The sequence below is a fragment of the Phyllobates terribilis genome, unplaced genomic scaffold (assembly GCF_046119375.1).
Source record: "Phyllobates terribilis strain yellow unplaced genomic scaffold, ASM4611937v1 Scaffold_11__3_contigs__length_659146591, whole genome shotgun sequence".
Classification (NCBI taxonomy): domain Eukaryota; kingdom Metazoa; phylum Chordata; class Amphibia; order Anura; family Dendrobatidae; genus Phyllobates; species Phyllobates terribilis.
In genome coordinates, this window is record NW_027362771.1 from 332,367,016 (window position 1) to 332,381,894 (window position 14,879).

General features: G+C 43.2%; 1 protein-coding gene across 8 annotated transcripts in view; it reads left to right on the plus strand.

Moving 5' to 3' along the window:
* Window positions 1-14,879, plus strand: part of HERC1 (HECT and RLD domain containing E3 ubiquitin protein ligase family member 1) — a 175,759-nt gene that overhangs the window by 52,958 nt on the left and 107,922 nt on the right. For 5 of the 8 annotated variants that reach the window (XM_073652697.1, XM_073652702.1, XM_073652703.1 and 2 more), the window contains exons 1-7: window positions 5,435-5,903; window positions 9,091-9,213; window positions 11,815-12,773; window positions 12,877-12,972; window positions 13,202-13,396; window positions 13,498-13,809; window positions 13,896-13,992. In XM_073652697.1, the coding sequence (XP_073508798.1) occupies window positions 11,841-12,773; window positions 12,877-12,972; window positions 13,202-13,396; window positions 13,498-13,809; window positions 13,896-13,992 (1,633 nt within the window). In that variant the 5' untranslated portion in view covers window positions 5,435-5,903; window positions 9,091-9,213; window positions 11,815-11,840. Of the gene's footprint in view, window positions 1-5,434; window positions 5,904-8,588; window positions 8,704-9,090; window positions 9,214-11,814; window positions 12,774-12,876; window positions 12,973-13,201; window positions 13,397-13,497; window positions 13,810-13,895; window positions 13,993-14,879 lie in introns of those variants that run through there. The other 3 variants (XM_073652699.1, XM_073652698.1, XM_073652700.1) reach the window with 3 other exon arrangements.

The window sequence follows — 14,879 nt, forward strand, 5'->3', positions numbered from 1 at the left end:
GATGACACATTTCCTTTGTATTTTAGGCAAAAAATAAACAAATATATTTTCATCTTTTACATTTTAAAAATTACAAAAAGAAAAATGTGCCAATGCAAAAGTTTGGACACCCTGCATGGTTAGTACCTAGTAGCACCCTTTTTTTGTAAGTATCACAGCTTGTAAAAACTTTTTGTAGCCAGCCAAGAGTCTTTCAATTCTTGTTTGAGGGATTTTCATCCATTGGTCTTTGGAAAATTCTTCCAGTTCTGTGAGATTCTTGGGTCGTCTTGCATGCACTGCTATTTTGAGGTCTAGCCACGGATTTTCAATGATGTTCAGATCAGGGGACTGCGAGGGCCATTGTAAAACCTTCAGCTTGCGCCTTTTGAGGTAGTCTATTTTGATTTTTGACGTGTGTTTGGGATCATTATCCATTTGTAGAAGCCATTGTCTTTTCAACTTCAGCTTTTTTTTACAGATGGTGTTATGTTTGCATCTAGAATTTTCTCAAATTTCCTTGAATCCATTCTTCCCTCTACCTGTGAAATGTTCCCCATGCCATTGGCTACAACACAACCCCAAAGCATGATTGATCCACCCCCATGCTTAATGATTGGCAAGATGTTCTTTTCCTGAAATTCTGTGGCCTTTGTTCTCCACACATACCTTTTGATCATTGTAGCCAAAGAGTTATATTTTCACCTCCTCAGTCCATAGGACTTGTTTCCAAAATAAATGCATCAGGCTTGTTTAGATGCTCTTTTGCATAATTTTATGGTGAGGACTCAGGAGCGGTTTTCTTCTGATTACTCCTCCATGAAGGTCATTGTTTGTGCAGGTGTCTCTGAACAGTAGAACAATGTACCACAACTCCAGGGTCTGCTAAATCTTTCTGAAGGACTTTAGCAGTCAAGCTGGGGTTCTGATTCGAGCAGCTCTCACTGAGGTTTTGCTTGGTCTTCCAGACCTTATCTTGACCTCCATTGTTCCTGTTAGCAGCCATTTCTTAATTACGTTTCGAACTGAGAAAAGGGCAACTTGAAAGCACTTTGCTATGTTCTTATAGCCTTCTGCTTTGTGGGCTTCTACCATTTTAATTTTATGAGTGCTAGGCAGCTGCTTAGAAAAACCCATGGCTGCATTTTTTTGTCACAAGGTTAGAGGAGGCTGGGTTTTTATAAAGCTGGGAAATTTGCATCACTTGGCCTTTCCTAACGATGATGGTAAACAATCCGTAGCCATAACAGGCTAACTAAGGTCTGAAACCAAATGTTATCTGAGCGCACACATCTCCAACGGTGCCCAAACTTTTTCATCGACCCATTTTCCTTTTTGTAATTTTTAAAATGTAAAAAAATGACCCCCCCCCCCCCCAAGTGGGGAAAATAAGTATTTGATACACTGCCGATTTTGCAAATTTTCCCACCTACAAAGAATGGAGAGGTCTGTAATTTTTATTGTAGGTGCACTTCATCTGTGAGAGACAGAATCTAAAAAAAAATCCAGAAAATGACATTGTATGATTTTTACATAATTAATTTGCATTTTATTGCATGAAATAAGTATTTGATAGAATAGAAAAACAGAACTTAATATTTGGTGTAGAAACCTTTGTTTGCAGTTACAGAGATCAGACATTTCCTGTAGTTCTTGATCAAGTTTGCTCACACTGCAGCAGGGATTTTGGCCTCCTCCTCCATACAGATCTTCTCCAGATGTTTCAGGTTTCGGGCTGATACTGGGCAACATTGAGTTTCAGCTCCCTTCAAAGATTTTCTATTGGGTTCATGTCTGGAGACTGGCTAGTTCTTGAAATGCTTCTTACGGAGCCACTCCTTAGTTGCCCTGGCTGTGTGTTTCGGGTCATTGTCATGCTGGTAGACCCAGCCATGACCCATCTTCAATGCTCTTACTGACGGAAGGGGGTTGTTGGCCAAAATCTTAGTCGTACTGTCCCCTTGCAGAAAAGCACCCCCAAAAGTATGATGTTTCCCCCACCTTGCTTCACGGTTGGGACTGTGTTCTTGGGGTTGTACTCCTCCTTCTTCCTCCAAACATGGCGAGTGGAGTTGATACCAAAAAGTTCTATTTTGGTGTCATATGACCACATGACCTTCTCCCATGTCTCCTCTGGATCATCCAAATGGTTATTGGTGAACTTCAAACGGGTCTGTACATGTGCTGATATGAGTAGGGGGACCTTGCATGTCCTGCAGGATTTTAATCCATGATGGCATAGTGTGTTACTGATGGTAAGGCCACGGCCCCACTACCAGTATTTGGTCAGTGTTTTTTCTGGTTTGGGCTCCTACTCCTGAGACAAAATACTGACCAAATACTGATAGTGGGGCCATGGCCTAATTTTGAAACTGTGGTTCCAGCTCTCTTCAGGTCATTGACCAGGTCCTCCCATGTAGTTCTGGGCCAATTCCTGACCTTTCTCAGAATCCTCCTTACCCCCACGAGACAAGATCTTGCATGGAGCCCCAGACCGAGGAGATTGACATTCATCTTGTGTTTCTTCCATTTTCTAATAATTGCGCCAACAGTTGTTGCCTTCTCATCAAGCTGCTTGCCTATTGTCCAGTAGTCCATCCCAGCCTTGTGCATGTCTACAATGTCCTTAGACAGCTCTTTGGTCTTGGACATGGTGGAGAGGTTGGAGTGTGATTGATTGTGTGTGTGTGTGGACCTGTGTCTTTTATACAGGTAACAAGTTCAAACAGGTGAAATTAATACAGGTAATGAGAGCAGTGTAGGAGTGCTTCTTAGGCCACGGCCCCACTATCGGTATTCGTTCAGTACTTTTTCTCAGGAGTGGGAGCCAAAACCAAAGTCATCATGTAGCCCAGCCCTATAGCTGTAGAACTCTGCAGCTTGCTGGTCGAGAGGTTAATATGGTCAAGACCCAGGGTAGTGGCACCACTCAGTGTATGTTGGATCCTTTCACCAAAATTTTCATGTTGAACTGTACCCACAATGTAAGGCCACAGCCCCACTATCAGTAGTCAGTCAGTATTTTTTCTCAGGAGTGGGAGCCAAAACCAGGAGTGGGTGATAAATACAGAATTGGTGACTTGTTTCTATTATACCATTTTTCTGATTGTTCCTCACCTGGTTTTGGCTCCTACTGACCAAATACTGATAGTGGGGCTGTGGCCTTAAAGGGAATCTGTCACCCCCTGGGAGATATCAGACCTCTACTATGGGCATACAGGTTGTAGAAAAGTAAATCTATACATACCTGTATGGCGCATAGTAGAGGTTTGATTGCAGAGAAATGTGTTTTTATCAACTCGGTTTTGCACAGGCCTGGCGCCCCGGCGCCTGCGCAATAGAACCATGTGGCACAGTGCACAGACTGACGGGGCCGGGAGGAAACAAAGCGCACTCTTTGTGAGCGGCACTTTGCGCATGCCCGGGAAGTGAGGGAGACCAGTGCACATCTCAGGGCCCTGTGACGTGCAGGTGAGGTGGGGGATATGGTAAATAAGCACATAGGCGGGGATTTCTTGGCGTCCTGGGGACGCCAAGCCTGTGCAAAACTGAGTTGATAAAAACACATTTCTTCAATCAGACCTCTACTATGGCCATACAGGTAAGTATAGATTTACTTTTCTATCACCTGTATGCCCATAGTAGAGGTCTGATATCTCCCAGGGGGTGACAGATTCCCTTTAAAGAAGAATTAGCAGGTCTGTGAGAGCCAGAATTCTTGCTGGTTGGTAGGTGATCAAATACTCATTTCATGCAATTTAATTATTTAAAAATCATACATTGTGATTTTCTGGTTTTTATTTTTAGGTTCTGTCTCTCACAGTTTAAGTGTACCTACGATAAAAATTACAGACCTCTCCATTCTTTGTAGGTGGGAAAACTTGCAAAATCGGCAGTGTATTAAATACCTATTTTCCCCACTGTATACTGCAGACCTCCCACTTCTTGAGTTCTATAAATGTAATGTGAGCAGTAATGAATTTCCCACCTGGAGAAGACCTGCAGTTTAATATACATCTGTGTTCGGAACAACTTACGCAGTGTTCAATTCATTGCAAAACTTTTCATCACTAAAAGTCAACTGCACTTTAGACCAACTTAAACCTGGAAAAGCAGTTACGAGTAGCAACATCATCCATACCACCTAGCATCACAGCCTCACCAAAAAGAAGCAGCTCCAGCCATCACATTAGGGATAAGTTAATTGTTTGACCAAATATAGCAGGGTAATTTTCTAGTTGATAATTTGAATGACCCCTGAATGAGGTTATAAATATCCAAATGACCCATGGCAGAAAAAATGACCTCCACCCCTGCTATAGAGTAACACTGTGTGTATCAGATCTGAGCATTCAACACATGACTAGGATAGACTTTTAGACCCTGTATGTAAATAATGAAGGTTCTTATTAAATGGCTGAAGCGGAGATCTTTAATACCATAATGAATTGATTTTGAAAGTGTATTGAAAAATTCTAGAACTTTTCATTACACAACACATGACCCTTATTTTCAGAAACAGGACTGCCCCTCAAATTTATGTCTGCAGTATTTACAAAGTGGATATTGTATTGTTGCAATTGGCAAGGTTCCAAGTCACTGATGGATTAAAGGGTCATATTGTTCTTCTAGCCCAAATGAATAATAGGTGGGCTAAGTAATAATAACTGGCCAAAGGCTCTTTTTGAGAGACTTTCAAGCTAGCAAAAGTGGTCATCTATATCTTCTAATAAGGCCGATAGACTTTCGTAGTCTTGATAAAACTATTTTTTAACCTTTCACTCATATAGCATTTGCTTTCACTGAGCATGATCCTCCACTTAGGTTTTGTACCCTTTTGTTTCGAGATTATTGAGCCAAACTCTGTGACCCAATTTATTTTACTTAAGAAATTAATAAATCTGATATACAATTGGGCTCCTTCACCCCAAAGGTATGTGCACATGGTATCTTTTTCAGGCGGATTGCTCCTGGAAACCCCCTGAAGAAGCGCTAAAAAATGGCAAAAGGATTTCACATGTGCACTGTAATGTCAAAATGACCTGCTGTTCAAGTGTTCCTTCTTTTATAGCTTGTTTTAGCCAAGCCCTGAAATAACCATTCTTCATGTGGCTTCTATTTATATGTAGAATTAAAAATAAAATCAAATACTGTCGGAAAGGATGCAAAAATTACAAAGAAGACTTTTCCGATAAAACACTGCCAGCATTTTCCTGAAGTGTGTGCTCCAAAAACTATGCGGGGACACCGGCGTCTTTAATATGTTGTGTGCGTGTAAGAGGGTGACCAGGATCTGGTCATGCACCTTGTCTGTATGTGTACATATAATGTCATATCCTGTTTGCAATATGAAAAGGTTTTATGATTAATTGCCCTACATGTTAGTAGAAGGTAGTATAGGAAAGGGTTAAGGAGTTTGGGAGCTGCTGAGTGTGGGAGGAGCTGATACAGTGGATCAGAGAGCAGTTTCCTGGTTGCAGAGAGTTCCTGGGAGAAAGAGAAAGATGTAAGACAAGTACAGTTGGTGGTCCAGGGGGCACCTTTGGCACAAGTTGTCCAGCAGAGAAGAACCTGTACTCAGATAATCTGAATAGACATTTCCGTACGTTCGGGACCTACGGTCCATAGGATTCACAGTGAGTTGTGTCTCTACAAGCCTTCAGAGAAGGGGAAGCCGGACGGGAAACAGTCCGTACAGGGATTCTTACTACTGCAAGGGTCTTATAGACCAGGAGTGTTCACTATGAAAGGGAGAACTCGGTGACCCTGGTGGAGTCGGTATACAATGTAATGTGCTGTATGAAGATATTTACCAATGTTCTAGTAAAGTTCTTTTTTATAAAATGGAACAGAACTCCTTAAATGTGTGTGCGGCCGTTCCTGAGATGAGAAGACTGAAGACGGCAGAGATCTATGATCCAGATGTGAGTGTTCTGCACCACACACACAATACAGGAAAATGGGGACTTTTATCTTTGTCAGGGGACCGGGGTATGGGAACACATCAGCCTCCGGCCATAACTACCACCCTGAGTCCCTTACATGCGCATACCCTAAATATCACCATTAAAAACTTCTAACATCTAGAAGGTCATTTGAAGAGCACACATGCTTAGAATAGCTAGTGCTCTTGATAAAATAAAGAAAATATTCTACTGCAGATCACTGCTATTGTTTTATTCTTGCTTCTAATTTTCTTAAAGGGTCATCACTGTGAGAATACAGAGCGATGGCTATAGCAGTGCCACTGGCTCTGACTGATACTGGCTCTGCATTGGGGCTGGTTGTCAGTAAATCCAAATGAAAGTTACCAGATAGTAGTTTTCATTTGGAACTTGTACTTCTCCCTCTCCCTCCCTGTATGATGATGGCCAGTCATAAGCAGACCACTTTTTCTAAGGAGAAAGAGGAACAAGCCCCACAATAGCTCAGAATAGGTTACTCCTGTGTGAAATGTAATGTCAGACATGTTTAATGTACTCACAGCAACTTGTAATCGCTCCACAGTCAGATCAAACTCATCTCAATGCAGAGTGATTACAAGGTGCTGTGAGTACATTAAACATAAGTGATTTCTGACACCTTGGAGCTTTTATCTTTTGGCAGTCTGTGTGGAGTCGAGGGGCAGCACAGCTGAGTTTAGCTCTGTTACATTACAAGCCCTTCTCTAATAGCAGAGACACTGCTACTGTACTCCCCACACATACACACACTATCTGTCCTGAGAGGAGAACTCATTGGAGCCAGTAATCACATTTTATGTCTGTTGCTCTAAACTTGCCTGATCTTAATGCAGAGCCACTATAAGTTGAGCACAAAAGGCATGTCTGATTACTGACACATTCCCTGAAAGGCAATGTGGGGGGAGGGGCAGTACAGCAGAAATGAAAATTAACTACCAAATACTTTGATGGCTAATATCTTCACCATGGAGAGGTGAAATAATAATTAAAAAAACAAACAAACATGTTTTATTCTGCTCTGCAGCCACTATTACATTGTGTCCAGTTCAACGTGAAAACTTTTGTGAAAGGTTCTCTTGCAAGGAAATGGCCACTTTCTCTTTATTTAAGAGGTTTTGTGATATGATTTTGAGGCACTTACTAATATATAATCATTATGGGTTCTCCTCCTGCACTTGTTGGGGTATGTGCACACAATCCGGAGCCTCTGCTTGTTTGATGTTGCGTGTCTATGCGTCAAACCCGCAGCGGCCAGATGTTACAGGATAGTGGATGGGATTTGTACCTACGGATCACCCGCAGAAACTGACGTGCGGCGCGTCTTTCCAGACCGATCGCAGCAAGTCAATTTCTCCAGTGGGTCTGCATGCAGGCTTTCCCCATAGACCTAACCTCTATGAGGAAAGTGTGCAGGTGAAAAAAATGGCGCCGTTCGTTTGCATAAAATGAGCGGAAGCTGCCGGCGGCTATTCCGCTGTGTTGGGGCGGCCGGCGGCTCAGGACAGTGTGCACATACCCTCAGTGTCCACTCCCTCAGACTGCACAGAACTGTTCTTGATAAAGATGCATGTTATGAGCCCTGTCCATCAGCCTCCTCTAAGGCTATGTTCACACGTTGCGTTTTTGCTGCGTTTTTTTTTTTTTTTTGCAGCAAAACCTGCTCTACTTATGAAGTTATGGCCTCAATAAAAGCAGTTTTCCTGAGATTTTGCTGCGTTTTTTGGTGCGGTTTTGTCAGTGTTCATTTGTGTCTTGTGCATGCTGATAAAGTTTAGTGCAAAAAAAATAACCTAATTCAACTTTCTCAGGTTTTGGCACCCAAACGCAGCAAAACCTTATACCTGCATTTTTTTCAGTGTTTTTTCCACTATTCATTGCTTTCAATGAGTGAAAAACACTGAAAGAGACATGCTGCATTTTGCAAAACCCAAGGTTTTGCACAAAATACTGAGGACAAAAAAAAAAACAAGCTGTGTGCATGAGATTTCTGAAATGTCTTTGACTTTGCTGGTACTGTAAAATGCAGGTAAAAATCTGCATTAAAAAAACATAAAAAAGGCTGAAAAAAACGCAACGTGTGAACATAGCCTAATAGGGAACCTTTCCCAAGTGCAGTGTTTTATAATTGGAGGAGGCTGATGGACTGTGTACATGTATGACAAGTAGCTGACAGGTGTTGATAAAGTTTTAGTAAATTCTCACATTCTTAATGAGAAAGTGTGTGTGTTTGGGAAGAAACTGTTTCCAAAGTCTTTCTTTCACAGACTGTCCTTTGCTAGTGACATCTATGTTATGGTGACAGGTGTGCATTCCAATGTCATGGTGTGTGTGTATACACGTTCTAGGTATGTGTGTGTGCTTTACTCAGCTATATTTGTCCACAGAAATAAAATGCAAGTAGGCTTTGTGCATTGTACAATGTATATTGCTTTTATTGTACCTGGGCAGTGAACCTGAGGACCTTTCTTATGGCTGTGATAAAGGGGGTTGTTCCCTTCCAGAAAATCTTGGTCTTTAGTCTCTATCCCCGGGTGCACTGCTGAGTCTCCGCCACTACTCCCAGTGTCGGTTATTGACTTCAGCATTGATGCCTCGTCACAGTGCAACAGCCAATCGGTGAGCTCGACGGCTCTGCCTGTGTAGACTGGACGCTCCTCTTGCAGACATTAAGTTCACTGATTAACTGCCGTGTTCATAAGCGCTGCAGCTAATAACTGACACGGAGCAGCGGTAGAGATTCAGCAGTGGACAGGTGGGGACGGTGAGTAAAAGCGCAGTTTCCTGAAAGTGGATAACCCCTTTAAGCAACATTAGGATTGATTTCCCAATAGATCAATGTTCTCTCTGCATTGGTAATTTACTGCCTTGTCTGGATAGTGTATTTTTACTGGGGCCAGGCCATAGTTGCCTTTATTTGTAATCACCAGTGAATGTAAGAATTGGGTGGGGACTCATAAAGATAGTGCTGTATTGATTGTCTGATATTGTCATTGATTAAATCAAAGGGCAACCAGAAGATCTTGTATAATATTGATTGCAACTTGAAGCCTCAAATGAAAATATTTCATATGTACGTTCAGCAAGACAAATCTTTATTAATACTGTAACTCTTATTTTTAGAGTGACCTTCTCTCTCTGTTCTCTACAGTTGACTACAGAACCATTGCACATGTGGGAACACTTTACACCATTACAATGGAGGTTGCTATATCCCATCTTCATGGCATCTGAGATCTGTGGGGGAGATACCAGGAACCTTGAAGTGTGAAAAGTATGACCCTTTCAGCTGAGGCTTACTGGTTTGTTGTATAGACAGCTTGGCCTTAAGGCCCTGTCACACATAACGAGATCGCTAGCGAGATCGTTATTGCGTCACGGTGTTGGGATCGCTGGGGAGATGTCAAACATGCAGAACTTTCCAACGATCTTGGCCGCCCCAGCGATCTAACAAACGATCTCGGTGGTCGTTGGGACACTTTCACACAGCAGCTATTTCAACGATCCACACCTTGATAAGGGCTGTACTGTGCCAGAAAGGCGTGCATAAAATTGCTTTTCCGCGCCCCCCTCATCTCCAGCTGGTGGACGCTACTGCGTTCTGATTGGGTGGCCTTGGTTTAACACTTTGTCTCCGGTCAGATGAGATCTCTACTGCGTCTCCATTAAAAATGGAAACTCATTTGAGACCCCAAGCAATACCTACCTCGCTAAAGATGCCTGATTTCTTCAAAGTGGAGTCACAGCCGGGGAACGCTGGTGGGATCTGAAAAAACAAGGTTGCAGTAGTGACCACCAATCTGGGACGAGGAGCGCAGAAAAGTCCAATTTATGCACGCCTACATGTCTCAGTTCTGAATCGCTAACGAGGTCGTTGATAAGGTGTCAAATACAGCGATGCACACTGCCCAGCGGGAGCGCAACGACCCAGGAATGGTCCAGGAAGCTTTGTAACGATCAGCGATCTCACAGCAGGGGCCTGATCGTTGCTACCTGTCACACATAACGAGATCGCTAGCGAGATCGCTGTTGCGTGTGACGGGGCCTTTAGTAGGTATACTAGCTTGTAGGCTTGGGTACTATAAGTTAATACTTTTAATAATACCTCAGATTTATAGGCAGTAGGTAATCCCACGTCAGCAGAGAATACCTTTTATGTTGAAGGGATTGTGTAAATAGTGAGGAATTGGCATTTAAAGGGGTTGTCCACAACTAGGACAACCCCCTTCTCATTTTTCATGTTTGGCCACTTAAAATGAAAACACTTATACTCCCCTCCCGTGCCTGCAACATTCCTGCGGCATCGGCACTCGCGTCCCCAGGGCTCACATGAGGTTATGTCACACGAGCCCAGCGCCCAATCAGCGCTGGCGTCACTGTCCCCGCGTTTGGACATATCGAACATCAACTGGAAGCCAGAACTGCGGCTGCTCTCTGACTTTCTCTTGATGTTTGATATGTCCAAAGGCAAGGACAGTGACGCCAGCGGACATAACAACCTCAAGTGAGATCCAGGAACGCGAGTGCCGACACCGTTGGAACAGCGCAGACACCGGAGGTGAGTATTGGTGTTTTTATTTTAACAGGGCCAAACATGGGGAATGAGAAGGGGTTGTCCAAATAGTGGACAACCCCTTTAATGTACAGGGGGTTCCAGAAGTAAGTTTAAATAATAGTTGAATTATAGTTATGTTACCAACTGTGCATGTTTTTATTGACCATACCTAATCTTTGATAACTCCCCAAAAGAAAAAGAACATAATCTGGGTAAGCTCTGGTGACCATTGTGGCCATTCAATGAGACCTCATCTCCCTATCCACTTATAATAATAAAAAATATGAATGGACACTGTGTGCCTAAATATGCACTTCCCTTTTGTATTAATTTGATCAATTCAGTCATTGCTTGCTGACAGGGAAACTGCCACCAGGATTTTGCTACATAATCTGGAGAGCAGCATCAAATAGGGTTAGAGACCATGATTCCAGCGATGGATGTATGTACTTGGCTGCTTGCTGTTCTTTTGATACAATCCCTGTTTTCTCTGCTGTAAGTCTAGCAGTTCTCTTAATGCTGAGCTCTATAAAACCATGCTCTTGCCATTGATTAATAGATTTCTGTGCGTAAAGCACCACCCCAGCAGTTTTTTTTTTTTATTGCACAGCTGGAGTGGTGCTTTAAATGTAATTCCCCTGTTTGATACTCACCTGCTGCTGTCTTCATCCGTTTCCAGCGTCGCTCCGGTCGGTGTCCGGTGAAAAGTGACCTGCCTGCAGCTCCAGTGTTTCATGGAGCTGCGCGGAGGTCACTTTTCAATACAAGTCTATGAGAGCCTCTTTCTGGCCCTCCTAGACTTGTATTGAGAGCGTATGACGTAGCTTCTAACTTGCTACTGTCACAAGATGGTGCTGGGGGGGAACGGAGCAGCACCGAAAAAACTATGAAGACGCTGGAGGGCGAGTAAATGACCGGGAGCAGGGGGCTTAGATTTAAAGCGCCACTCCAGCGCTGAAAATAAACAGCATGCTGGACTGGTGCTTGGTGCTTTAAGACAGAAATGTGTCAATTAGTGGCGGGGGCAGGGTGATACAGAGCAGGAGGATTACATGGCAGGAGACATCTAGTCCTCTACTGATAATCTCCTGCTGATAAAACACTGGCTTTATTGAAACTGCAACCTTGAAAGATTTATTTAAAAGGTTGAACGGACTTTCCCACCTTGACAACTGTTTTTTATCCACACTGCTTACTAAACAGCGAATCTTGGTGGGACAAGATAACATTTCTATGTTCCAAATTTGCATTTTACTCTACTGTGACTTTGATATTACTTTTACATAATCTTGTATTTCCCTTTTATTTCTTAACCTACAGAAGGACTGATGGCAGTAGAGTGAATAATGATGGCTGGCATGATGCCCCCTGTCAAGTTAAAGTGGCTTGAGCACCTGAACAGCTCCTGGATAACAGAAGATAGTGAGTCTATCGCTACCCGGGAAGGCGTTTCTGTTCTATATGCCAAGTTGGTCAGCAACAAAGAGGTGGTTCCACTTCCACAGCAGGTCTTGTGTCTCAAAGGACCCCAGCTGCCAGATTTCGAGAGGGAATCTTTGTCCTGCGATGAGCAGGATCACTACCTGGATGCTTTACTCGGCAGCCAGCTGGCTCTGGCCAAGGTGGTGTGTTCGGACTCTCCTTTTGCAGGGGCTCTGCGGAAGAGACTGCTGGTTCTCCAGAGGGTTTTCTATGCTCTTTCTAACAAGTATCATGACAAAGGCAAAGTTAAACAACAGCAGCATTCACCCGAAAGTAGCTCCGGCTCTGCCGATACCCTATCTATTAGTGAGCGGCCACGCTCCAGTACCGATGCTCTCATAGAAATGGGTGTGAGGACTGGTCTGAGCTTACTGTTTGCTCTACTGAGGCAGAGCTGGATGCTGCCAACTGCTGGATCTGGTCTCAATCTATGTAATGATGTTATACGAACAGCTATTGATGTGGTGAACTCCTTACCCCCTCTATCTCTTGCCAATGAGAGCAAAATACCACCAATGGGACTGGACTGCTTGGCACAGGTCACCACCTTTCTGAAAGGAGTGACTGTGCCTAATTCTGGGGCAGATACTTTAGGGAGGCGCTTGGTGTCAGAACTACTCCTTGGTCTTGCTTCTCAGCGTGGCTCCCTTCGCTACCTCTTAGAGTGGATTGAAATGGCGCTTGCTGCTTCTGCTTTAGTTAATGAGGCGGACAAGATCAAGACGCTAACAACGCAGGAAGGCATGATCAGCTGTGACTGCTTCATTAGCATCCTTCAGCAGATGAGGAGGTCCCTGGTAAGTGAACACTGCTCTGACCAGTGAGGCATTCGTCACATTATAGTCATAAGCTAAAATAAATAATAAAATAATTCTAAATAAAATCTGTGATATTTTAAAGGGGTCATCAGCAGACAGAAGTCAGTGGAGAGAGCCCACCAGGACAGCCGATGGCCTGTGCTCTTTGTATGAAGCTGCTTTGTGTCTTTTTGAGGAGGTATTGTATAAAGTCTGCATCTACAAAGTATTAATCTTTTGTTTGTCATGCTTAAGTTTGTCTTTCTTGTTTTTGCCTCATTTCTTTCCATTTCTTTCAAATAGTGTTGGATATATTGTAGTTTTTATTTATTTATTTTTTACATAGTTATTATCTTACACTTTTCATGTCTTCTTGTATCCAGACCTTTTCCTTGACTTTTTCCATGAGTTATTCACTTTTTCCCTAGGTGTGCCAAATGGCCTCTGACTACTCAAGAACCTGTGCTAGCCCAGACAGCATCCAGACTGGAGAAAGTCCGGTGGTATCGGAGACATGTGAAGTATATGTATGGGGAAGTAATAGTAGCCACCAACTAGTAGAGGGGACCCAAGAGAAGATCTTACAGCCAAAGCTAGCTCCTTGTTTCTCAGATGCGCAGACAGTAAGTATTCATTAGAAGTTTGGATTATAAAATACTGTATTTTTTTTTATTGGGTTCTCGAGAGTTTGTCAGTTTATTTCTACCTTTAATTTTCCATACAGATCGAAGCTGGACAGTACTGCACTTTTGTTATAGCCACTGATGGCTCAGTAAGAGCCTGCGGGAAAGGCAGCTACGGGAGACTAGGTCTCGGTGATTCTAACAACCAGTCCACATTAAAGAAACTTACGTTTGAGCCTCACCGTTCTATCAAGAAAGTTTCATCATCTAAAGGGTCTGATGGCCATACCCTAGCTTTTACCACTGAGGGAGAGGTATTCAGCTGGGGAGATGGGGACTATGGTAAACTGGGCCACGGTAACAGCTCTACACAAAAGTATCCAAAGCTTATCCAAGGCACTCTACAAGGAAAGGTAATGGATTCACATTGACCTGGATCTGAACAGTGTATGGTAATGCTAGTGAATTTTGCCTCAATAATTTTTATTTTTCTTGTCAGGTTGTAGTATGTGTTTCAGCTGGATATAGACATAGTGCTGCTGTTACTGAAGATGGAGAGCTCTATACGTGGGGAGAAGGAGATTTTGGGAGATTAGGTAACCATAGTAAATCAGTCGAAAGAATTTCTTATAAAACGTGCTTAAACTTATTTATTGTTTTTACTTCGTCCATTGCAGTATATTTTTTTGTTTTATAAAATGACCATTAAGAAGCATCATTTTTAACCAATTTAATGTACTGTACTTTGTTTAATTCATTTTCTGTTTCTACTGCTGCACGAGTTCCATCAGACATCAGTCTCTCTATGCTGTCTGTTATGGACTATCCATGATGTCAACTGTTTTATATGCATCTTTTATAAAATAAATTAAAAAGTTCATTGAGGATTCTCAAACGGGAGGTCAAGAGGATGGCCTTGCAGTCACTTCCCCTGCGTCTATCACCGCCGCCCCCTAATGACGATCTATTTCAGGGTGATGACAGCAGCTTTGTGGCGGCCCTGCAATAAGTGATCGCAGCCCCACCCGATAATGATGTCTTTTTTCAGGGGGATGGTAGAGGCTGCAGGGAAGTGACTGCAGAGCCATCCTCCTGATGATGTCCCATTTGAGACTTCCCAGTAAGGGTATGTGCACACGATGCAGAAATGAAGCAGAAAATTTCTGCAGCATTTCTGCATCTCCCTGGCAGAAAAAAACGCATGCAGATTGTGCATGCGTTTTTCCTGCAGAATACATGCGGATCCACATGCGGGTTCACATGCGTTTCCGCATGCAGATTGACAAGCACTTTCCAGGCGATAGCATCACTTGGAAAGTGCTTGACAACTAGGTCACACTGTATAAATCCATGCAAACAGCATGGATTTATACAGTGTGAACCGTAAAAATTAAAACAAATAAAGCTATACTCACCCCCGAGGCCCCGGCGTGGCTGCAGCGCTGCTTCCTGTCTGGTTCCCGGCTGCCGGCATATCGCGAGA